At 41.3% G+C, this 23,521-nt stretch overlaps 2 protein-coding genes across 2 annotated transcripts; one reads left to right on the plus strand and one right to left on the minus strand.

Annotated features, from left to right (window-relative positions):
• Positions 1-553: 553 nt before the first annotated feature.
• DGKE (diacylglycerol kinase epsilon) lies at positions 554-15,527 on the minus strand. The gene is made up of 11 exons (XM_066565902.1): positions 14,863-15,527; positions 13,125-13,284; positions 12,547-12,666; positions 11,481-11,624; positions 9,582-9,739; positions 9,240-9,291; positions 8,977-9,090; positions 8,554-8,625; positions 7,916-8,043; positions 6,918-7,029; positions 554-6,580 (listed from the first exon to the last, which is right to left on the minus strand). Exons 1-11 carry the CDS (start codon positions 15,306-15,308, stop codon positions 6,422-6,424), a joined length of 1,665 nt encoding a protein of 554 aa, XP_066421999.1. The 5' UTR covers positions 15,309-15,527; the 3' UTR covers positions 554-6,421.
• Positions 15,528-17,528: 2,001 nt separating this feature from the next.
• Positions 17,529-23,204, plus strand: C26H17orf67 (chromosome 26 C17orf67 homolog). The gene is made up of 4 exons (XM_066566031.1): positions 17,529-17,598; positions 18,303-18,403; positions 21,598-21,737; positions 22,745-23,204. Exons 1-3 carry the CDS (start codon positions 17,544-17,546, stop codon positions 21,712-21,714), a joined length of 273 nt encoding a protein of 90 aa, XP_066422128.1. The 5' UTR covers positions 17,529-17,543; the 3' UTR covers positions 21,715-21,737; positions 22,745-23,204.
• The last annotated feature ends 317 nt before the right edge of the window (positions 23,205-23,521 follow it).

The following is a 23,521-nucleotide window of genomic DNA, read 5'->3' on the forward strand; positions in this document are numbered from 1 at the left end:
ACATCTCCTCGTTCTTGAAACTGCTCATCACAGCTAAGGAATTTGGAGGGCTCCTTCCCCTCTTCGAGTAAATACTGTGCAGCATCAGAAGCTGTTTTAAGATCCCCAAATCAGTGGCACCAGAGGTGAGAAGGCAGAATATGGACACTTCACATTACTGTTGAAGCCTGGGAATTCAAACCATTTTTCACACCTATTGAAAATCCACACAACTTCAGCTCCTCCCCAAGGTAGAGAAGAATGAACCAGGAGCAGACAAACAGCTGCTGAGAGATCCTTGCAGGTTACCAGTGTTAGTTTTACCTCCAGATGACATTACCATGCTGTCTAGAATTTTTCCCATATGTTGAGGTTTGAGATACTCAAATTTTGCAGCAGGAATTTCGGGCAGTAGCACGGCCACAGAGTTCAACAAAATACAACTTAGTTATCAAAATACCTAAGCTCATCCAGCTGCAGCCCTCCCAGAGTCAGGCAGTAATCCTCATCCCAGGGCTGTTGCACAGTTGAAGACTCACATTTATTTTTATGCATAGCGAGGAAAAGGAAAAGCTGAGTTTAAATACTTTAATCCACACCCTTAAATCTACAGAGAAATACAGTACAAATAACGAGACAAACAGACGCATTAGGAAATTCAGTAACAGAGCCAGTGCTGGGAAAAATCTGTATTTACAAATTATTATGAAGAATATGGGACAGATGTTTCTGTATAGAGAATTTTATGGAGTGTAAGTCACAGAGAGAGGCCATGGTACAACCAACTGAAGCTCTCAGTTTCCCCGTGTTAATGTGCAGTAACCACAGAGGGGAAGTTCTGTGGCTCCACTGAAGCTGCAGCTTCTCAGGCAGAACCTGGCCCAAATCACACATTGTGCCCATGTAACCACTGCACCAACCATGACAAATTTGTATGAGACAAAAGCACACTCACTGTGCTTCTGCAGCAAATAAAACTAGACATCTCTGCTTTTCTAACAACGACTTTTACAGGATTACCTCCTTACCCTTCTATTTCAGCCTGCCTCTCTTCAAAACCAAAGGAAAACCAGTTTGAGGTCTGAAAGCATGGCTTGATGGCAAGGAAAAATTTGCAAATTTTGATTAAAACTTTTATTCTGGAGGTCCAAGATCATGCTAACTGTTTTTTTCATGGCAAGCAAGACCTTACATCCTGTACAGCTGCGAGCTGTGGGGTTGCTCTGGGGTTTTGCTCTCTGAGGGGCAGGAATGGTGGAGTCAGTGTCTGCTCACGTTTGGGCACTAAATACACATCTCAAACTACACCACAGGGAAACAAGTGATCTGCCAAGAGTCCACTGATCACTCCTTACTGCTCTGTGGGAAATGAAAAATACTGACTCCCAACTGCCACCTTTCTCACTTGAAAACTGCCTAAAATGTTATGAATTCTATTTTGTGAGCTATTTCTTGCACTTGAGGCTCATATTTTCCTTGTTTAGTGCCACTTCAGAACATATAGACAAACATTCAATATAAATCCCATGTGGCAGCATCACAGCATGTGTAGCTAATTATATATATTTTTTTAAACTGTTAACATGCTGACATTTTCTTGTGAGGAGTAATTACTAATTAAAAGTTACAGCTCTTAAAAGCAACATTTTACAGTATTCTGATCACTACTTACTAATCAACTACTATACATACTGAAGTTACAAGCTACAAAAATAAAAATCCATTCTGTTTAACTACAAAAATCCTAGAAAGAGAAGATGGCTGGAGGTATTCAAAGGATTACAGCAGTTTGTAGCAGACAAAATGGCTTTTGAAGGATGTAAACCTTGAAGGTACAGAATGCAATAAACTCACATACAATTTTTATGCTGAAATCTACAAACAAGTTGCAAATTAAACAATGCAAAGAATCAATTACATACAGCATCAGGGGGACACAGCACAGGACACAGGGCAGTATTAGAGTACAGTTTTGAGCACATTCATACTTTTGAACAGTTAAGGGCCAGATCCTTAGCCAAGGTCAGTCTGCACAACATAACTAGGTTTAGTCAAGGCATGTGGCTTTATTCCAGCTTGAAGTATCTCCCTGAGATGCCCAAAGCCTGAATTGGGTATTCAGCACTTTTAGATTATAAAATCGTGCTTTAGAACTTGGCTTCAACACTGCTGAAATAAAGAATGTGTAAATTCTCTCCATTCACCTAATTACCACAGGAAGAAGTGGTCTCTGCTGTCTCACCCTGTGTTCAAGAAGTACCTCTCATTTCTCAGAAGAAACCAGCATTTTAAATTAAGTGGTTGACATTCAAAAGAATCAGTTACATCCTCGTATTTTTGAAGACAGTCTAATTTAATTCCAACTGAAGACTTTTTTTTTTTATTTTCCAAAAGGAATAAAACTGCTAGTAGTCAGTACAGTTAGAACATATGCAGATTTTTAAGTGTCCTGCTCTTCCCCAGAGACTAACTGGGTTACAGTGCTGCTCTACCAAAAGCATTTGTTGCCAGGTAAAAACCAGTAACTACTCTAACACTGATGCTATTGTGCTGAGCACAGCTAAAGGTGCACAGCTTTTTATTTAACCAGTGAGATACAGTAGCACACACTGTAAAAGCTTCAGTGCAATGTAGCACAGAACCAGAAGGAATTGGCCAGACTGAAACCAAACCCTTTAAGGATCAGTTCTCAGAACCTGTGGAGAAAAGGGATGTTCCTCCCCAGCAGCAATGAGAACAAAGATTGTACTTTCAATACAGGCCAGGGGTATTGGGGAACCTTTGGAGTCCTGGTAGTGATGGTGACTGGAAAAGCCAACCAGGTGGGTCACTGGGCCAAGAACAGCTGTGTGAAGCCATTCCAATTTTCCTGTCTGACAAAGCCTTTGACAGGAGGTTCTGTGCACATAAAAATACCCAGCACATCCCCTCAACGTGAGTGAACAGTGCACTGTGAGCCAGGCAAGGAGCTGACCCACAGAAAGGCTCTCCATGCAGATTTATGCTTTTTCTATTGCCTGTCACAGGACTGAGAACCTATATTAAAGAAAATTATCAGAAACTGACCAAACTTGCTACTGGATGCAGCAATACAATTTAAAAATAAACTTCATGAACTCACTTTGAAGTGCTTGACAATCAGTGTTACTGTTTACCCTGTACATTTTACACAAAGCAATAATATACAGACTGGCAGAAGAAACAGTTTGTTATTTGGCTTTTTGAAATATTGTTTTCTCTATTTTCCCAATGTTTATGATTAACAGGGTAAGGGACTCTTCAGGGCAGGACAGGAGCTCCAGCTGCAGAGTCCCCTCTCCCAGAGAGAGAACATAGTGTGGGGATTTCCAGGGCTCCAACCTCCAAGGAGTAACTCCTTGGATGGAGGAGCTGCTTGAAATGGTGCTCTATGCACCTACAACATTTAAAAAGCATGGAGCACTTTACATTGACAATGCACACTGGGCAGCTCCAGCTCTGGTACAAATCAGCCAAGTCCATTCCTGCTGCCAGACAATCTGGGAGCCCATTGCTGAGGCCAAACTGGGGCTAAAACTGGAAACAGCTCCATCAAAGTCATTCCAAACAGGCTTTAACCCAATTTGCAACACACCAGAAAGGAGGAAGCATTGAAACCAAAGAACAGCTGGAAACAGCAAGGCTTCCCACAGACTCCAGGACTAACTATATAAAGGTTTTACAAGACCTTTTTTTGCCACACAAATGACAGCTACAGAGTCACAATGGACACTTCAGCCTTACATAATGTTCTCTAAACATAAGTACAATTTCACAAGAGGCTTCCCCAGGGCCACATTTGCTGCCATCATCACTTACAGTCCATTGGTGAGACATAAACTTCTTCACCTCCAAAACCAAGACCATTTAGCAGGGGTTGTCCCAAACAAGCACCCAGTTAGATGCTGCTTTCACTTTGTTTCTCCAGCAGGAATGATGGATTTACCCCTCCCAGAGGATTTCACACATGTTGGGCTGGACTCATGGCAAGCTGCAGTGGGACACAAACGGCCCCACTGGGGCACAGGTGGAGAAGCCCATTCACCTGTGGGAACACAGGGAGACTTCCAACCTTGGCATCAATTATTTCTTTTCTAGATGTCAGGAGTCAAAAGAGTGAAGTTTTTCAACAATTCAAGGTTCTTGGGCTATAAACCAATATTATTCAAATTGATTATTCAAACCAATTTGAATAATCATCTGATCAACTTCAGGGAAATCTAAACTGCATTATGTACAGTTTAAAGTAGCCAGTGGTGTCATTTCAAATACTGCTTTTTAGAGCACATACCCTGCTTTTCCACAGATTCCTCATTTGTTTGTAAACAACAGTTACATAAGAACTACAGCATAGAACTTAAATACTTTTAGGGTGCTGATGGTTACAAGTAATTAAAAAAATAATAACTGGTAAGATTTTTGAAGCTAATACAAATTAAAGCTCAAAACTAAAAAAAAACCCAAGGTAATGGATTAATCTAGCATAGCATACTTAGGATATTTTAAACACTTTTTACATATATTTTACTATTATTTTTCATCTATATTTACATACAATAAAATAAAGTTATGCATATAAGGCTAATGAATATGGAATTTACAAATGGCTTCTCTGCTTTACAGTTCATTACACTCTAATCACATTTTCAGACTGCTATAAATTCACTGAGAATCAGTAGTATTGAAGTTCTAGTACATACACTTTCTACAAGGAATACCATCAAGTTAAAAATGCTTTCCAAAGAGGATTACAGTTGAAGGTTTTAAAAATACTGACTTTGCCAAGTTTCAATAAATTATTTTAAAATATAAATAGATCATTCACTGTTAATGCAAACATCATTTTACAGGTTTTTGAAAAATGCTTTCATTTTAAAAAACCTAGAAACACAGCCTACTCTACCCAATGGTCTCATTTTCAGTCAGCATAAAGAAAAAAAATTAAAAACTGGGGGATCATGACAAAAGCAGCAACATTCAAAGTTCAGACCAAAGCCTTCACCTTCTTATAATCTTGGCTTACACAGGATAAATTCTCTTCCTACTTGGAAGAGCATCTTCAGTAACTAAACTGAATTTACTCAGTGAGATATTTTAAACCTCAACTCAGTTCTCACTTGCTACAGGCTTAAAATTCTTACAACAAAAAGAACAGGAATAAGATCTTTTACTTTTGTTAACTATGAAGATGTTTTCACCTGAGAAGCTTTTAACCTGAGAAGCTTCAGACATGCCTGACAGTCCCTGTGTACTCTTGTAGGTGTTCTGAGCCTCCACTACCAGGATCAACCACTCATCTTTTCCCCCACTTTATATCCATAAATGAAATGAGGGTAACCAACAAGGTATCTCTTACCACCTAAGAGCCAGTCAGAAAACAAATGCTTCCATGCTTTTTTCCACAATCAAATCCTACACATGAAAGTCACCTCTGCAAACTTAGCTCTCAACCTCCACACTTACAATTGGAAGTTAACAGACTGACTACTACCAGTTTTTAAAAAATACCCCACATTTGACAATCATAATTTCTTTAAAACCCTTCTCTCTAAACAGCTAAAAAAGATGCTCCTTTGTCCAAGTTTTCCTCCAAAAAGCCTGCCCAAAAACTATGATGTTGCTATTTACAAAAACTAGAATTAGTCTCTCACTGAACTGAAGCAAAGTCAAGTCACAGGATCATTCAGTGCAATTCATGGTACAAGTATTTTGAATTGTATGTTGGGGACTCAAGACCTCAGGGTACTCTTTGGCTTACAAAGCCACTGAAAAAAGACATTTCCTAAATAACATTTCCAGAAACCTTTGGTCCAAAAGCAATTTTCTTGCTGAGTACCTTCCCCAGAGCTCCCAGATCCTCTACTCTCCCAGTGAAGCTTATCAGAAATGCACTGCATGAGCAGGTGCACAGAGTTACTGCTCTTGCTCCCAAGCAGAGATGGCAGCCAGGAGCAGGCTGCTGTCAGAACATCAACCCATATTCTGCTTGGTCTGGTTTTCTGCTCTGGGGGAGGTGGAAGCAGGTCAAACCCCCAGCTGTTCCCCTTTCCAAGGGTATGAAACATCTCTCTGAAACACTGTGCTGTGTATGTGCAGAGACCTGACTGCACAGCAAGGAAGGGCTGCAGCATCCATCCCTTTCCAGCCATGAGAGGAGCATGCCACAGCTGGAAAGGCTGGAGGGCATCCCCACCAAGCTAAAAGCAAACCAGTTGTGGTAATTCAGCTGTGAAAGTTTCCATGAGTGCAGAAGCATGGCTTTTTCCTCAGCTCTAGTTCATTCACAAGTATGAACCTTAGTTGATAAACCTCAGTCCAGATCAGACATCGGTGTTTTAATGAGCTGAAGTTCCTGGCTGCCGCACGTGAAATCCCAATTCCACAAAATCTCCAGGTCTCGATCCAGCTGCTCCCTGCCCTGGTGTCACTCTGACAGGCTGGAGGCATCATCATCATCTGTCTGCTCCCCAGAGTGGTACAACATCAGAGCATGGGTCTTGTGAGTGATGGTGACAGTGCAGGGCCCCTGTGCCCAGGGCTCCCCATCCACCTGCATCGGCATCTTGGAGCTCTTCAGGATCAGCTGGTACCAAACAACAACACAACCACAGCAATCAAAACAGCTGCCACCAAACACAGCAACACAACCACAGCAGTTCAAAGGGGCTGAAATCACCTTTTACAACTGCAATACACATTCACAGCCTGGCCAGGGAGAAACTGTGAGTGCCACTCACAGGCCACCAACCACAGCAACAAAGGTCTGTGTATTATGACATAATAAATTTTTACTAAGCAAGAGAAATATCCATCTCAACTTCAAACTGCAACTTCAGATCTGATTCAAGCAGTTGAGTGCTTGAGATTCTGTATTGTGTATTAAAAAAATTTAGGAGAAGAGGTGCCTAAGCAGCACTTACCCTCACTGTGTGTGCCTGCCCTAGGCGAACAGGATTTGCCAGTTTCACCTGGATCTGGGCACAGTGGAAAGAACCATGAACACCAACAACTTCCAGAAGTCCATCATCATGTCTATGAAATAAAAAAATGAGACTCCTTTCAGTGATGCTGATGAGCTCCAGCACATATGCCCAAATATTACGTCCTCTTACTGCTATTCCCAGAGAGAAGACAAATGTTGTGCTACCAATACATTTATGATTTTGTGCTGGAGCACAAATCCCACTGAGCAGCAAAGAAAGCCATCAAACAGCTATGGAGCAATTCACCAGTCAGCACACCCAGGCTGGCCTCTGGAAACCATGGTTTGACTTTCCAAGGCTTATTGTGCACATTTAAGGCTCACAGTGGATTTCTCTTCCATAAACTTGTACAATTTTCTGTCTTTTTACTCAGATATTCATTAAAAGAAAAATCTTTTAATGGCTTAAATTTCTAGATCTGGGTAAAGGACCTTGCCCAAGTATTTTTTAAAAATTCAGGATTGTAAGCCTTGTAACAAAACTATGGGTATATTTATATAAATGCCTTCTGAAGAATGAAGTCACAACAGGGAATAATTAATGTTTGAATTTTTTTTTCTCTTTGGTATTGCTCCCAACACGGGAGTCAAAATTTTGGACATGTTTTGTTTTTACTTTCCATTTTAACCTCTAATGAGATGTGGTATTTTAGATTCTGAAATGAATCTATCTTCTACTTTTTGAAGGCTCACTTTATTGTTAATAGCCTCTCTCTCCAATGCTTCTGCTGTCTGTCATGCCAGACATTTTGAGATAGTCTTAAAACCCCCTAAGTCTCCAATTCAAGGAAAATAAACAAATGTGAGATAGCCTGTCCCAAGGAACCCTTGCAGCCTGCAGACAAGCCTGGCTACTAAAGCACAGGCTGCTGAGGGAATTTCTTATACTGCAAGAACTGTTAAAGGAAAAAACAAAGCAAAAAATGCCCTCTGTACCTTGCCAAAGGATAAGGTTCATCCCCCATTCCTTCCCAGAGCCTGCAGCCACCTCCCCAGTATCCAATATTCAGCACAATGATGCCTTCCAAATTGGGCAACTCAATCCTCTCACCATCCAACTCTAGCTTTAAAAGACAAGCAGAAGTTAATTACTGTGGATCAAATTCAGTACTTCAATAGAACTTACTCACTTTATGTATTTAATAGGTTTCCAGTTAGAGAAAAATTGGCCCTGCACCAAGAAAATGTGTTTTCTTTCCATATTTAAAAAAAAAATCATTAAGAAATCAGATAGTAAATTTCTATTAGTAGAGAAAAGAAAAAAAGGAACTCTTGCTTATGTAAGCCTCTAGTGCTACGGCAAATTACAGCTGAATATCAGTGCTTACACTCAAAGAACTGAGTCAAGGCCAGGAAAAAAGTCAGGAATTTGCAGTAAGCCCAAAGACATGAATTCCATGAAGTAAGCTGCAGATAGCAAAGGAACACAAAAATACTCCAAGGCCATAGCCACCCTCACACAAATATCATTAAGTGCAAATATGGTAAGAGCAAAGCTTCTCTCCTTTTTTTTCACAAGATAAGTTTTTACACTTCACTGACTGTCCAGAGAATAAGCAAGTTAAAAAACTTACCTCAACCTTTTTGTTAAGATCTTTACATTCTTGTACTAAGCAGTCTTTGGTTCCATAAAAAAAATAAACAGCCTACAAAAAACAAAACAAAACCAAAAAAAGAAAAACCAAAAAACAAAAAACCAAACAAAACAGGGAGAAAAGAAAATATTGTTAGAAAAAGATAATACATAGGAAGACTATTTGAAATATTTATGTATAGTTATGGCTGTGCAAACCTTATCTAAAACATACACATAAGGCAGAACACTCATGAGTGGGCTTGCCAACATGTTTTACCCATGGAATCCCTTTCCCTAAGAAAAGTTAATTCGAATTCTTAAAATGGCAAGAAAGATGTAGTGGTAAAGGAATGTGAACCTAAAAATAGCCTGAAGTCAAATCAACAACTCCAAGGAGGAAATGTCCCTTTAGCAAACACACCTTATTGATGATTCTGCTGGAAAACAGAGAGGGAGTTTTCTCACGATGGGCATGGAAATTCAAAGCCATAAGAGCATCAGGTCCTACAGAGAAGTAGTTGTTCATTGTGAATACCTGTAAGACAGAACTTCCAATTATGCCTTGTTAAAAATCATTATTAGGGTTTAAAATTCAGAGTGCTTAATGGGAAGTTGATAAAAACAACAAAAAAATGACAAACATACAGCATTTAATAGAATTCATATTATACTTGCAAACAATACCTTTGGTTTCCTTAAGTTGTAGTATCCTTTGTTTGTTACTTGAACTTTCCATCTGAAAAACAACAGTTGGTACTTAGACTTGAGACAGACAGTCCTCAGTATCAAAGCTGTAGTTAGGAATCTCTTATCTATACTGGGATTAAGGCAAAACACTCAAATTTAGTTAAATTAATAAAGAGTTAAACCCTGTAGAACAACTAAAAGACTAAATTCAGACCTCAGTTAGGTTGTAGCTCCTTCTGGCAATACTTGTGTTTCTGTAAAGAAACTGCTGCAATGGAGCATCAGTAGAGCTACAGCAGTGTTTGGTTCTGTACATTTTATCTTTTCACTGTTCCTTACCTGTCTAGTTTGATTCCATCTGCCTCCATGACATTTCGTAAGATCTGCTCTACAGGGACTTCTCCAGCATAACCTGCACCCCAGCCCAGTGTATTAGACAGGTCATTCCCTGTTCCCAGAGGTAAAACTGCCACTTGTGGAATATATCGTTCTTGCCCCTAGGACACAAAACCACTGCAGATTAGCTCCTGCTTCAGCACTCATTGTCTCCCTTCCATCCCCAATGCTCAGATTAGATCAATTCACCTTCCCAGCAGCCTGTTCCACAGAGCAGAGCTCTGGGGCTGGCAGAGCAGGTGGCACATTGAGCTACTTACCCAGACATAAGGTAAAGGAAGGAAATGTTAAACCATTGTGAGAAGGAAAGAGATACAAACACAATATGGGAACAACACATTATGAATACTGAGCAGAGTATTCCTTCCCAGGAATGATGTTTTGGATCTAGGAAGTGACATGAACACTGAGAGATGTAACATACATGGCTGTGAACTGCAACAAGACACCAAAATGCTCCTACAAGACTGAGTGAGGTTAAGTCTAAACAACAGATGCACAGAGTACCAGTGTTCAACCACACAGAGAAACACAGACACTCAAAGGAGCACAGTCAGTGTCTCAGTTTCAGGCTGTCACCCACAGATGGAGCAGGTGAAGATCAGCTCTGCAGAGCACAGTGACAGGAGCTGTTCAGAACAGCCACCTTAGCAAAGGCCTTGGCTCTCCTGTCCACAGAAGGGTGAACAATTATTTCAGCTGTACTATGGCCTTTGCAATTCAGCTGTGAAAAGCACTTGTAGTAAACTGGCACTTTGGTTACTGTTTTATCCAGAAAGGTTATCAGCCAGGTATCAACCTGTATTTGAGAGTCAAGATAAATGAAGGGAGCAAATAACCTACTGCTGATAAGAAAAAGGTTTTGCTGATAAACCTCTACAGTTTACCTAATACCAATGACTCAATTTGAACAGGATAAAGAAAAACCCAGATTTCATCAACTATATCAGCACTGAGGGACAATATATCAAGTGCCCAGAACCACACAACCATATACTAATATTCATTAACCTTAAGAGTTACTTTATTTCTACTTTATCAGCACACAATAATTCTCAAAGAGGTTGTTGGACTATGCATGAAGTTGTAATAATGGCCTTCAGCTACAACATTTTATGTATTAACAAGAAAGCTGCAGTAAAAAACTTTGATATAAAAACTTTTTCTCTTTCAGCACTAGAGAAAAAGTTTATTAGGTAAAGCACTAAAGCTTATTAAAATTATTTTCCATTCTTAATTTTCTCAGGAGTTCTTAGGAGCATCCCATAAACAAGAGTATCTTCCATTTCAAATCCACAGTAAACAGTTTGTTTTTTTCTCCTCTATTTGCAGCTAATAGGCAAAGCTGCAGACAGACAGACTCTTCAGAACATATGACAAGGAGCAGAAGCAAATGACTGCACTCACTCATGCACTGGCAACATAACCAGAATAGCTGGCAAAATGATGAGGTTATTATAAAAGATTGAGTGTGCTGGGAGAAGGGAGCAGTCAGAGCACACCAGCCAATATCAGCAATACCATTTATGACAATATAAATCTGTTCAGACAAAGAGGAAATAACAATGCAGAAAATATCCAGCAGCTTGTTCTCTCCTTGTTTTGCAGAAAAGAACTACTATCAATATAATTTAAAATCTAAAGTGTTCATATTTTCCCTGAACTACAAGGAATAACAAGATGCATTTCCCACACCCTTTCCCAAAATGAATAAGCAATTATGCAAATATTCCTCTGTAAGCCTATGCAGGAAGATGAAAGCAATAAATGCAGGTAAGAGATGAGAGGTAGAACTTTAGCAACATCAAAACTCATTTCACCTTTTAATTTAAAACACAATACCTTTATCTTCATTTCATCAATTGCATCCAGGACCCAGCCCACTGTGCCATCCCCACCACAGACCAGAACCCTGACAGCATTGCAAGGCAGCCAAGTGCAGAGCTGGAGAGCTTTAGCAGGTGCAATTTTGCTGAGATCAAAAACCTAGAAAAAAGGAAAATAAGGAATTCTGTAAGTTCACAGAACAGGACTCAGGATTTGCCTCACAGATAAATGACTTCAAGAAGTTAACTCTAATGCAAAACAAAGATTCTCCATTTGCAATATTACATTAGCAAATGAGTTGTCTTGACTTTCATGAGCAGGATTTGTTTCCCAAATTCACAACAGAGCACCAGCTGCCTCCCTAGGATTAAATGGCATTGATAAACTGAGCTGACAGAACCCTTGGAAAAGTCTGCATCTAGAAGCATGAAGATGAATTCTGTAAAGATGAAAGACTTCAGATAAAAGTAATTTTAAAATACTCAGCACACAAAGAGGTTTATTCTTTAAAGCCTTATTGGGATGCATTTGAAACAAAAACACAGTGATTTCTCTTGGGCTGTATTTTACAGCTGGGTTTTGAACTTCAAAGGAAGAGTATTAAGGTGCAGCCAGGAAATCCAAGAACAACTGCCTGCCTTATGCAACATCCTGAGCCATCCCAGGGGATTTTAAGGGGAAAGCAACTACACAAAGCAAAACTGTCAAGACTGACATTTCCACACATAAAGCGAGGATTCAAATACAGGTTTTCTATATAAAGAAGATTTAAATGGCTCATTTTCTAAAAAGTGTACACTGATTGAATTCTGATTGAATTACTGCATGTATTACCATAAGCAAAAAAAAAAAAAAAAAAAAAAAAGGACTGGTATTAGAATCCTAACAAACTTGGGGCTGGGAGAAGCCTCTGCACATTTTGTTGCTCTCTGTGAAGCTCTTCCTTGCTAAAAGAACAAACTGCATGAATTTGTTTCCTTTACTGATCTTCCACACAACCCTATTGCCATTGTGTAAACAAGATGATAGCTATTCTGATCTAAACCTTGGTTTTGTTATGGTGGCTTTGCACTGTAAATACCTGAACGGGGTTCAGCAGCATTTTAAATTCTCCTAGAAATATTTCACCCATGTTGTTTCCACTGCGAGTATTGGCCAGCACCATTACTGGTATCCAGTGTTTACTGCAGTAAGGGACCACCTGCAAAAGGTAAAAACCAGTCAGTCACACAAATACTGCACATTTGAAAATGTTTACAGCCTTGCTCCGAGCCCCATCCCCTGCAAGGGCTGAAATGAGAAAGTCACCAGTTAGTCTGAAGTAGACGAAACACAAATACTTCTGATACATCAAGGCTGAAGATTCTGCAGTGCTCAGGACAATGAATACTGCAATGCTATGAACAAAGCAGTAAAAAACTCACAAAAGTTCAAGGAAGTAAGGCAGACAAATCCACATCTGCTTGTATTTCAACAACCACGTTAGTAAAATGACAAACACCTCTGAATTAACACAGCAAGTACTTAACAGATCTTGAAACTTCTACCTGACAGTTGTTACTGTCACAATGTATTGAGTTCAAATTTCAAGGTCTGTCTGTGGGTTTATTTGCTTGTTTTTTTGGTATATTCTAAACCCAAGAAGCAGCAGGCCATTACCTTTTCATAGCTGGTTCTTTTCTCTTTACGCATCTGGTTGATTGCAGACAAATAGTAGGGTGGAATAATTAAGTCTTTGAATTCTCCAAACGTACAATTCTCAGTCCTCAAACAATCCACCATGCATTCATCATGCACAGTGTACTGACACCACACACACCTGAAAAAAGACCAAAACACATGAAAACAATCTTCAAACAGGCACATTGATTTTGCTCATTTATTTTAGACTTTTATCAAAATATTTATGCTCACGTGCACCATTATAAGTAATATTTTCATTCCCTGGAAGCTTATGTATTGGCTATAGAAAATTACATGTGCTTGCAGGTCTAGGAAAGCATTTGAATTCTGCTGGGAAAAAAATCCAACAGTTTTAAATTAATTCAGTTGTTTTTAATTAAAAAAATAGGTGCCATAAATATGCTCCTGTTTGTGCTATTAACAGTTACACTGAAAGCCTGTAAAAGAACCTGAACCCCTCAGCATCTTAGAGAGCACAGATAAAATACTGGAGCTCAATTACTGGAGCTCAATACAGTGAGACAAGTAATGAATGAATGCATTCCTTAAGATTGATAATACCCCTTCAAACCTGAAACCTAAAAGGTTACACAGAACTGTACAAGGCTGATGGGATTTAGTTATGCAAAACTGCTTTGCTTTATGACCTATTCTAAAAGCTGTCCTGGAAAACAAGACTAGAACAAGAGGAAATACTGCAATATCCACTTCCAGCCTCTGCAGAATGTTAATCCTCATTTACTACATCCAAAGCCTTGATTTAAGCAGCTGGGAAAGCTATTTTTGGAGTCCTCCTGACTAATCCAACACACAACCAGAGTATCAATGACACTTGGCCTATGCTCTGACTCTCTTTTCCTCTTCTTCCTTCCTTTCCCATTTGCCTCCAAATTCCTGCCCTTCCCTCTCCTACACACACTCTCAAGGTTTTGTTTCTGATAATCTGTTCCTTTTCTCTGTAATTCTGCTTACTTCCCAAGCAGTTTGACAGGATCACATAGAAGCAAAGCAAAAGCTGGCAGAATCTAGGCTGAAAAGATCCTCTGAGTAGGCTGAAGTAACACACCAGGGCACCTTTCACTGCATTTTGGCACTGACAACTTTGCAAGCAACCTTACTAATGACAATGCAAGTCCATTTAATGGTTCATTGTATTTTTAAAATACTCTTAACACAATCTTTATCAATATATTGCGGTAGCTTATAATACTTCTCTTTAGCTTTTTTGAGCATCCTTAAAAATGAACCTGAAACCTCTACAGAACATTGTTTGCTCTACTTACACTGAGCAGATGCCAATTTTGAGATGCACACTTTGGTTCTTTGAACTGTGAGCTGTGCCAGTCAAACTGCTCAGGCTATCCACTGTACAACCAACAAATTTATTAGAAACTTCCTAATATCATCCCCATAAATACAAACTCCCTTGGACACTGAGAGTCTCTTGTATGTAATTATAAGCAGCCTGCACATCATGCTGGAGTAATGCAATTAAGAGAACGAGTGGACGTGAGATACAACACCACACTCTTAATCTATGACTCACAAGCATCCATTTTAATTTTAGGTTCTTTGACGCTGTTTTTTTTTAACAGTATCTTATCTGACTACTGCAGGATCTCTTTTGGGGTGTGGTCTCCCAACAACCCTGTAGAAAACACAACACTGACATGGCACTGCAGTGCTCCTACACTGTCAGACCGCCTTGCAGTACCTGTAGTCGCAGAGCTTGGGCTGTGTGCCGCACTGTTGTTTGCAGACCATGCAGCAGCTGCAGAGAGGGACATTGCCCCTGATCCAGTGGTGCGGCATGGAGCTGGGGGCTCCGGCGGTGCCCCTCATCATGATCTCCTTGCAGAGGAAGCGCCGGTCCGCCTTCTTCAGGCAGGGCTCGCAGACGCGCAGCCCGCAGCAGCTGCAGAAGGCGCCGCGCAGGATGTGCTGGGCGCACACGCAGCAGTACGAGGGCGACCCGAACAGGTCCGTGTAGTGCCAGTCGTGCTTGCTCTTGCGGAAGATGTCCCGGATCAGCAGCTGCCGCCGCGACCGCTGGAAGCTGCACCACGCCGTGATGAGCACGGGCAGCAGCACGGAGCACAGGGTCCACAGGACCAGGCGCCAGTCGGCCCCGGCGGGGGAGGCATCGCCCGAGCCCTCCATCCCTGCGCCTCCCCGGCCTAACCCCTCGCACCTCCCGGGCAGGCGGCGGGGCGAGCCCCGGAACGGCCCCTTCGCTCAGGGAGCCAGGGCGCAGCTTCACGCACCATCTTCCAATCCCTCCTCAGGGCTCGGCACCGACCTGCGCCGCATCGGGCCGACGGCAGCGTTCCGGCCGGGGCTCCTCCGCCGCCCGCCCGGGCCTTGCGCAGCGCCGGCCGTCCCCGGGCTCCTCCTGCCGCTGTCCCCGGCGCCGGCAGGGCGCGAACGCACGGCCCCGGCCGCCCCTCGCCGCTGCCCCGGGCCCCTCCGCGGGACACAGGGGGCGGAGCGGACAGCGAGCTCCGGCCCTCGGCCCGCCCGGGAGCTGCCGGCGGAGCCGGGGCCGGGGCGCTCGGCGGGCTCGGAGCGGCGCCGCGGGATGCGCGGGGCGGCGGAAGCGGAAACGGCCCGGGGCCGTTGCCAGGACACGGGCGCCGCCCTCCCTCCGTCTGTCGCGACAGCGGGGATGTCGCCAGCGGCGCTCAGCGGCCGCGACAGTTCCTGGCCGAGCGGCTCCGCTCCGGCTCCGGCTCCGGCTCCAGCTCCAGCTCCGGTTCCGGCTCCAGCTCCAGCTCCGGTTCCGGCTCCGGCTCCGGCTCCGGCTCCGGCTCCGGCTCCGGCTCCGGCTCCGGCTCTAGCTCCAGTTCGCCGGGCCCAGACCCGAGGCGAAGGCCGCGCTGGCTTCGGGCGGAGTGACCGCCGTGTTTGTACCTGTATTGCCCAACCATAAATGTTTTCCCTCATAATTTCGTTCTGCCCTAGAATGGTGGAGTCATCAGAGTTGGAAGAGGCCTTTACTGTCACCCGGTCCGACCGGCACTGCCACTGTAACACTAAACCACAGCACCCACGCCAGGTCCAGATCCTCCTGAGCAGCCCCAGCGATGGGGACTCTACCACCTCCCTGGGCAGCCCTTCCCAAAGCCTGACCACACCAAACGATGATAATCTTCAATCTGAATCTCCCCCGTCTCAGATTGAGGCCATTTCCCCTGGTCCTCTGTCGGCCCAGCAGAAAAGCCCAATCCCCACCTCACTACAACATTTCAGGTTCAGCAGTGAGGTCCCCCAAAGTCGTGCCTTCGTGCTGTATTTGTCCGCCCCACGATTGTGCTTTATTGCCCAACCATAAATGCCTTCCCCTCATAATTTCATTCTGTCATTACATGTTTGTTTCCCTGGAGCAATTCTAAAAATATTGGCTGCCATTAGAACCTACAGGTTTTTGCTCTTTCAAAACAGTATAGTGAGCAATGATGTAAATTCATACAGCATATACAAAATTGATTGGATTCTAGGGTCTTGGTATCTTTAAAAAAACACCGAAAAATGCACATACTGCACAGTTGGGCAACACTCAGATTTACAGGGAAATTCCTCACTTCCCTCATGTAAAACCAATGATGAACTCCAAGTATCTATTTTATATGTTATAGTTGAAGGGATGCATTTCATGCCCTACAAATTGGTGATGCTGGTACCACGTGTTCAGCATGGCACTGCCCAGAATACCTCTAGACATTTCTCAAAGCTAAAACTACCTCTTTGCAGTGACATTTGCTAACCTACATCCTTACTTAACACTATGCTTAATATGCTTTATAATCCTGTTTTCTGCTAACTTGTCCTGAAAGGAGGAGAATTATGTGGGTTTTCATTTCTATTGGTTCTCTTAATTTGATAGAAAACTCTGCTGTTTTTCTCAGCAGTCATAATTTGGCTTTGCTAGAGTTAAACCCCATTAGTAAGTACTTCTCTGCTGGAGCAAAGTTAGAGACAATCTTTGAGAAAGGGGCCCCTTTGCAGCTGCCTCTGAGATTAACAGTACTGGGCAGTTGTTTCTTTTAAAAAACAATAGTTTACCTTGGGCACCAAAAACCTTTGCTTGCCATGCTAAATATAAGGGGATAGACTTTATTTTCACAAGTTTATTTAAAATACCCAGTGTAGCTCTGAAGCCTGAGGTGGAAAAAAAGGCCTTCTATTTTCTTTCCCTCAGGAAAAAGAGTTATGCAGAGAATGTGTGAGCAGATAATAGACTAATTCAAACCTTCAGACCAGATGTCTTCAGAATCGTACTATCACTGACATTAAAACACAAACAAACATTTGGGTCTGACGTAGCTCCTTCAAATAGGAGGATGCCTCGGTCAGGGTTGCTCATTTTGGAACAGACTGAGAGAAAGCAGAATCAAAATGAAGAAGTTTCTTGTGTTGGTCTCCTTTCTGGTCCTGCTGACCACTGTTACAGGTAGGAGTTTATATCAACAAACCTGTATATGTGTAGAGCTGCAGATCATATAAGTAGTATTAGTTTGTCAACCTTCTATTTTAGTATTAATTTTTCATATATTTTAATATATTTAATTTTAACACTCAACCATTTTTATATTTTTATATTGCAGGTTTCCATGATTTGATTTTTAACAATCATGATTTTGTATTTGATATTTAACTCTCTGCATTACCACACTGTAGTCATTTGTTATAAACCCCAAAGTTTTAGTTTTACTTGTTTACTATTTTAGTAGTAAAAAGTTTACAAAGGTCCTGCAAGTGAAATGTTCAATGCAATCTCTTCTTTGCAATGTATCTAACTCATTACTTTGAAAAAAATCCTGTAAAGCAACACAGAAAAGAACCAAGAGTTGTAAGAGCAACTAATGCCAGTGGTTTGATGGTGCTGTTGTATTTGCTCATTTTATAGTACCATGTGAATATGTGGCCTTTGCGTCATACTAGTAGGACAAGAGAAAACACAAGTATAAAAATGGTTTAAAATTCCACTCCTATCTCTTGGAATGAAATATTCCCTGGGAAGGGGCTGTAATGAAAGGACACTTTGTTTAGAGAAAAAAAATCAGGTTTGGGGACATTTCATTTCACAACTGATAGATAAAATACTAACTTTTTGATAATTTCAGAATTAATTTCTGCTGTTCTGTGTGTCTTTAGACACTTCACCAATTTTGTCTGAAAAAGATGCCAAACAGATGCTGAGGACTCGTCGTGAAGAGAGACCAAGAAAAGCTGGTTTCCCTGATGAACCAATGAGGGTGATTTATGTTATTTACTCTTAAATTGCATTAACTGAAAAAACCCAACACCAAAACCCCCAAACTGTTTGAGCTTAGTATTAAATTTCTGTTGCTTCCAGGCATTATGTTATGTATATCACCCTTCAAAGCAGCTGAGTTCTTCCATGAAATATTAAAAAAACCTTTAAATTCTTTCAATTACAGTTAAAAACATTCTGTAAGTGCTGAGTATGGCTCAGGAAATGTTCACTTGCAAAATGAGGAGATTATTTATCTTGGTTCAAAAATACCAATCAAATTTTTGAGAAGAAAATGGCTTTTAATTTTTAGAGATGTGGATTTCATCAGCTTGTGCCTGAAGTAAGTAACAGGAAAGGTCTTCTGCTTACAGTACATTCTGCACTGCAGGCAGAGAGGAGATGGAGTGTCAGTGGTCAGTGTGGAGGCTGAGGTAGTTCTCAACCAGCTTTAAAAATCACTTCCTTTCATTGACTTATTTATGAATGCTACAGATGGGATGTTTTTTATGATATTGGAAGAGTTTTTCTTTGCTGGCTTAATGCAACTGTTTTGGGCTTGCATGCAATATCTACATTTATTTCTTTCTAAACCCTATTACAACAAAAGAAAAAGTAACAGAATTAAAGAGCCTTCTGTTTTCCTTGCTTTGACAAGACCTAACACATAATCCTGCACTCATCAAGGGTACTTAAGGTATTTTAAAACTACTGCCTATTTCTTTCCAAAGTAAATAAACTGAGCTAAAATCACATGGTGCTGAAGAGGCAAAGCCACAGAAGCCAGGAGCACACAGGGGATTGTGCACGTGAGGAGCACAGGGGGCTCAGTTTAGCAAGGTGCTGAACACTTCTGGACTCCACAGGACATGAAGAGCACTATGTGCCTTGCAGGATTGTAGAAACAGCTTCTGGTTTTTTCCCTTTCCAGTGGGTAATGTACACCAGCCAAAAAGAATCCACCTGCCCAACACTGGGTGAACACACAACAAACCAAAGCTGTCCCAGATATTGCTCCATGCTTGTTGACAACCCTGTACACTGAAAATTGCACAACACAGCCAAAAACCAGAAGGCTGCACTGCTGCCCACAACACTCAGGACTGGGTTGGTTTCTAAGTTGTTAAATAAGCCTAAGTTTCTAAGTTGTTAAATAAGTAGTTTTTGCAAATGAGCAGGAATACAGCTCCCATCTGGGCTTATGCTTAATATACCACCATGATTAAGGTTATGTGGTAAATATAACAATGTTGAATACAGAATAAATGAAGCAGCACAACAGTTGGATTGAGGTAATTCCTGTATGGCAAGAAGCTACATGCATGCATGCAACTTTTAATCTGTGGTTTAGTTTTAGCTGGTCCTGTGAGGAGCAGGGAGTTGGATGTGGTGATCCTTATGAATTCTAGGACTCTGTGTGGGGAGAGGAGGGATTCAGGGCTAAAGAAATGTTGAATTTCTGACTCTGCTGCTCTGTCCTTGACATTTTCTGTCCTACCACGATTAGGAGCAGACACTTTCTGAGAATTTCCAACCTTCTTTTATTTATTTTCTTTTGTTTTTCATCTAGAAAGCAAAGCTGACCCTCTGTAAGAAAATCCAAACATAAGAGTATTTGTTTTGCTTTCTAAATGTCAAGGTTTTCAGTAGAAAAGGAAAAAACTCCTGATAAAAAAACAGCCCTCATTGCCCTGTGGAATGTGGAGATTTTCCATGTGAATGAAGGTGCATGGCTGCTGCATCCCTGGGCACAGCTTGTGCACATGGACTCAAGGAGAAAAACTGATTTTGTATGGATGCTTTGTAGCAGAATGAAATGAATTCTGGGATGAACCCACCTCTGTTCATCTGTTTTAAGCAAAAGCTGTTTGTACTGGGCCAGATCATGCTGAGCTGGGGAATGTAATTTGCAATTCTTTGTGACACTCTTTGACTTCCACAGTGCTACTTGAGTCAGGAACCTGTTCAGCTACAGACAGAAAGATCAGCCCTGTTTGATTATTAAAAGAAAATGTAATTTATGCTATCAGCATGTTTTAGACTTAATTTGACTGAGATGCTGCTTCTGACAATGTGGCATCCTGTCAGTCACACAGCTGTGTTCCCTGCTGCTTCCTAAGGCATCTCTCCCCTGAGATCTGTGCCAAGGCTCTGGTGCTGTGAGCAGAGGAAGCCCAGTGAAAGGCAGGATCCTGATGCTGGAACACTTGGCCAGTGCAAAGGCTTTAGGCTACAGCTTCCATTCCAACAGTGCCCACTCGGCAAAGCAATGGGGGATCATTTTCAATGAATGCATCTGGTGTTCACAGAGCTTATGAGCCACTGGGACTGGGACTTTTAAAAAGTAAATTTTGTCCTGATGGAGGTCAAGCTTTTGGTACACAGCCTGCTTTATTTCAATACATTTTTTGCTGAGACCAAAGCCTGTCTCTATAAATTAGTAGAAAATTCACTTTATTTTATTTATCACCAGTCAGCACTGGTGATAAATAAAATAAATATAAACATTTTAACTTATTTTGATATTATGAGCACAAAAGGTATTGAACAACCTGTGCTTAAAATAAAGCCAGAATGATTTTGTTGTAGGAATTACAAATGGGGTTTGATAAAGCCATTGTAACTTTATAAGATATAGATTTGGCATAGATAAGAGCTTAAATTTGATTGCTGCAAGTATTTTTAGATTTGTAAATGTTTAGAGTAATGGAAATAAACCAGCTGCAGCACTAGAATAGCTTGTGGCTTGGGAAATGTGTAGGTAGTGTGTGCTACCTACTAGAACCCTTCAGTCCTGCCACATGATCCTGCAAGGGGTTAATGTTCTTTAAGCAGCAGGAACCAGTTTTCAAAAGGGGCTATAACAAATCTGTTTGTGAGAATCCTTTGTACCCTCAGGCCCAACAAAGGCTCCTGTGTTGATATGCAAATAAGAAATGTGTATACAGAATTCCTAATTTATGAATATTGTTGTATAATTCTTGCTCAACACCTTTGCTGTTCTGCAGATGAAGTCATTCACTAAATATTGCTAGGCTGGGGCAAGCTGACCAGCAATACATTTCATTATATTTGATTATTTTAAGGGATAAATTAATGGCTCTTCCATCAGCTGTGAAATTATCCTGGGTCCCTGGCCTGACATTAGAATTGGGTGATGACACAATTAAATTACTTTTGCTTTTGTTTAAATAGGAGTATATGCTTCACCTCCAGCGCTTGGAGCAGAGATCAGAAGAGCAATTTCTTGAACATTGGCTGAATCCTCATTGCCTCCCACACTGCAACAGGGATCTGGTGCACCCAATCTAATGGGATTGCCTACCCTGCAACTGGTATATATACATATATATTTATATATATATCTTCTACAGTGCATCTTTTTTTCTCCATAATGAAAGGCAGAGCCAAACACTGGGAGAGAGGGGAATAACCAAAGGCTGGGGGGAAGCACCTTGTGCTGGAAGGTGTTGGGGAGCTGAGCAGGGGCAGGGAACAGAAGTGTCCCAGGCATCAACTCTGTCACTCTGTTCTGTTAATAAAACTCTGGTTATGCATTTCTCTGCTATGTGGGTGTAAGCTGGTGACTGCAGAACATTCTTATTAATGTGGCTTCAGATTGCTCCTGTTTCCCTCCTGTCTGCCCGTGTTCTTTTTCCAACTGTTCTGTTTAAGTCTCGTACTTGTTCACTTAGCTCTCAGTGGGACTGGGGCAGGATTAAACTCAGTTGTCGTCCTGGAGATATTCAGGATGCAGTCTGACTTGCAAGGAGGTTTTTTAAACAGACATGAAATTTGTCAACTGAGATAATTTTGAATCATCACTATAAAAGTGAAGCTATATCGCTCCCAGTTAACTTTTTAATATAAGAGGTGCAGATTTAGCTTCAGATTTCAAAAGTTTTAAGCAGTAGAATACAGAGATGGTATCTGCCACAGCTGATCTGTTTCAAAAGATAGAAAGTTCATCTGCTTAAAATTCTTTTATCTATTTGTACATCTCTGAATACCTTTAAAAATTGGGACATTGTGGTAGACTTCAGTGGGGCTCTATTAATCCACAATGAGACAAAGATCTGAAACTCATTTAAAAATGAAAACATAACATTCTCAAACTTCAGCCTTAGGAGGTAAGTTGGCAGTTTCAAAAAAAATCTTCCAGCTGAGACACAGTTGGAAGCTGGCTCACTTTAGCTACAGGAATTCTTCCCAACAGCTGCTCCCAGGCCACTGTGCAGAATTAATGTTAGAAAAGTGTTTATATTATTTGAAGTCCTTAAGATGTCATTAGTATGGCCCATGTCAGCATGGATTTTGATATTCTGGGTTCTTTTTTCTGCAGATCTCCACATGGATTTATACATGATTAAGGAGGACAAGTTTATTCCTGCATTGGCTCCTTGTGCTCACTGTAGAGCAGAACCTCTCTGCAATCCTCGTGGTACAGCAGAACTTCCAGCTCTGAGTGGCCTGGACCACCATGTATTTTCTACCAGCAATGATTGCATGCATGAATAACTGAATTAAGGGTTTCCACAGTTTCTGAGGTATGAGCAACTTATTAGCAAGGGCACAGGTAGACTGTCTGAAGCAAAAGGAACTTGGAGGGACAGGTCAATAGAAAATTGCAGAATAACAACATGAAGAGAAGGCCAGCTTTCTGGGCTTTGGAGGAAATCTTTAATTACAGTTTTCTAGGTTAAATAACAATATTTCATGAAGACACAACATTTATGTAACACTATTTCCTACTGCTTGATTAGTATTTCATGTATTGTTTCATAATAAAAGCTTTACTCAAATTTCATTTGCAGATGATTTTGTTCCCTTAGTCTCCCATACTATATTCTGACAAAACTCACTGGAAGTGAGGCTTAGTTTTGTGAAGTACTAAGGCAACATCAGAGGACTTTGTAGGACCAGCAGCTGGGAAGCCCAATGGTGCAGACTAATAATTGTGTAGTTTCTCTGCACAATTATCCTTTTCCCTTGTAATTCTGCCAGGAGGGGCAAATCAATCCAGCCAGCCCTTTCCTGCCTGTGTGTCTTTATAACTTATAAGTTATATAGAAGTCTTTTTTCTTGGAAAAGAATATCTTGTACAGTCAGATGGGAAACA

This window comes from Molothrus aeneus, chromosome 26 (assembly GCF_037042795.1).
Source record: "Molothrus aeneus isolate 106 chromosome 26, BPBGC_Maene_1.0, whole genome shotgun sequence".
NCBI classification, from domain to species: domain Eukaryota; kingdom Metazoa; phylum Chordata; class Aves; order Passeriformes; family Icteridae; genus Molothrus; species Molothrus aeneus.

Excerpts from the sequence above, each read along its gene's own strand:
- DGKE (XM_066565902.1), bottom strand. The coding sequence starts at position 15,308 with ATGGAGGGCTCGGGCGATGCCTCCCCCGCCGGGGCCGACTGGCGCCTG. Across the intron at positions 12,667-13,124 it reads AAAGAACCAGCTATGAAAAG|GTGGTCCCTTACTGCAGTAA; the intron begins GTAATGGCCTGC and ends TACCTTTTGCAG. Across the intron at positions 9,740-11,480 it reads TTGATGAAATGAAGATAAAG|GGGCAAGAACGATATATTCC; the intron begins GTATTGTGTTTT and ends TTTGTGTCCTAG.
- C26H17orf67 (XM_066566031.1), top strand. The coding sequence starts at position 17,544 with ATGAAGAAGTTTCTTGTGTTGGTCTCCTTTCTGGTCCTGCTGACCACT. Across the intron at positions 17,599-18,302 it reads CCTGCTGACCACTGTTACAG|ACACTTCACCAATTTTGTCT; the intron begins GTAGGAGTTTAT and ends GTGTGTCTTTAG. Across the intron at positions 18,404-21,597 it reads TCCCTGATGAACCAATGAGG|GAGTATATGCTTCACCTCCA; the intron begins GTGATTTATGTT and ends TTGTTTAAATAG.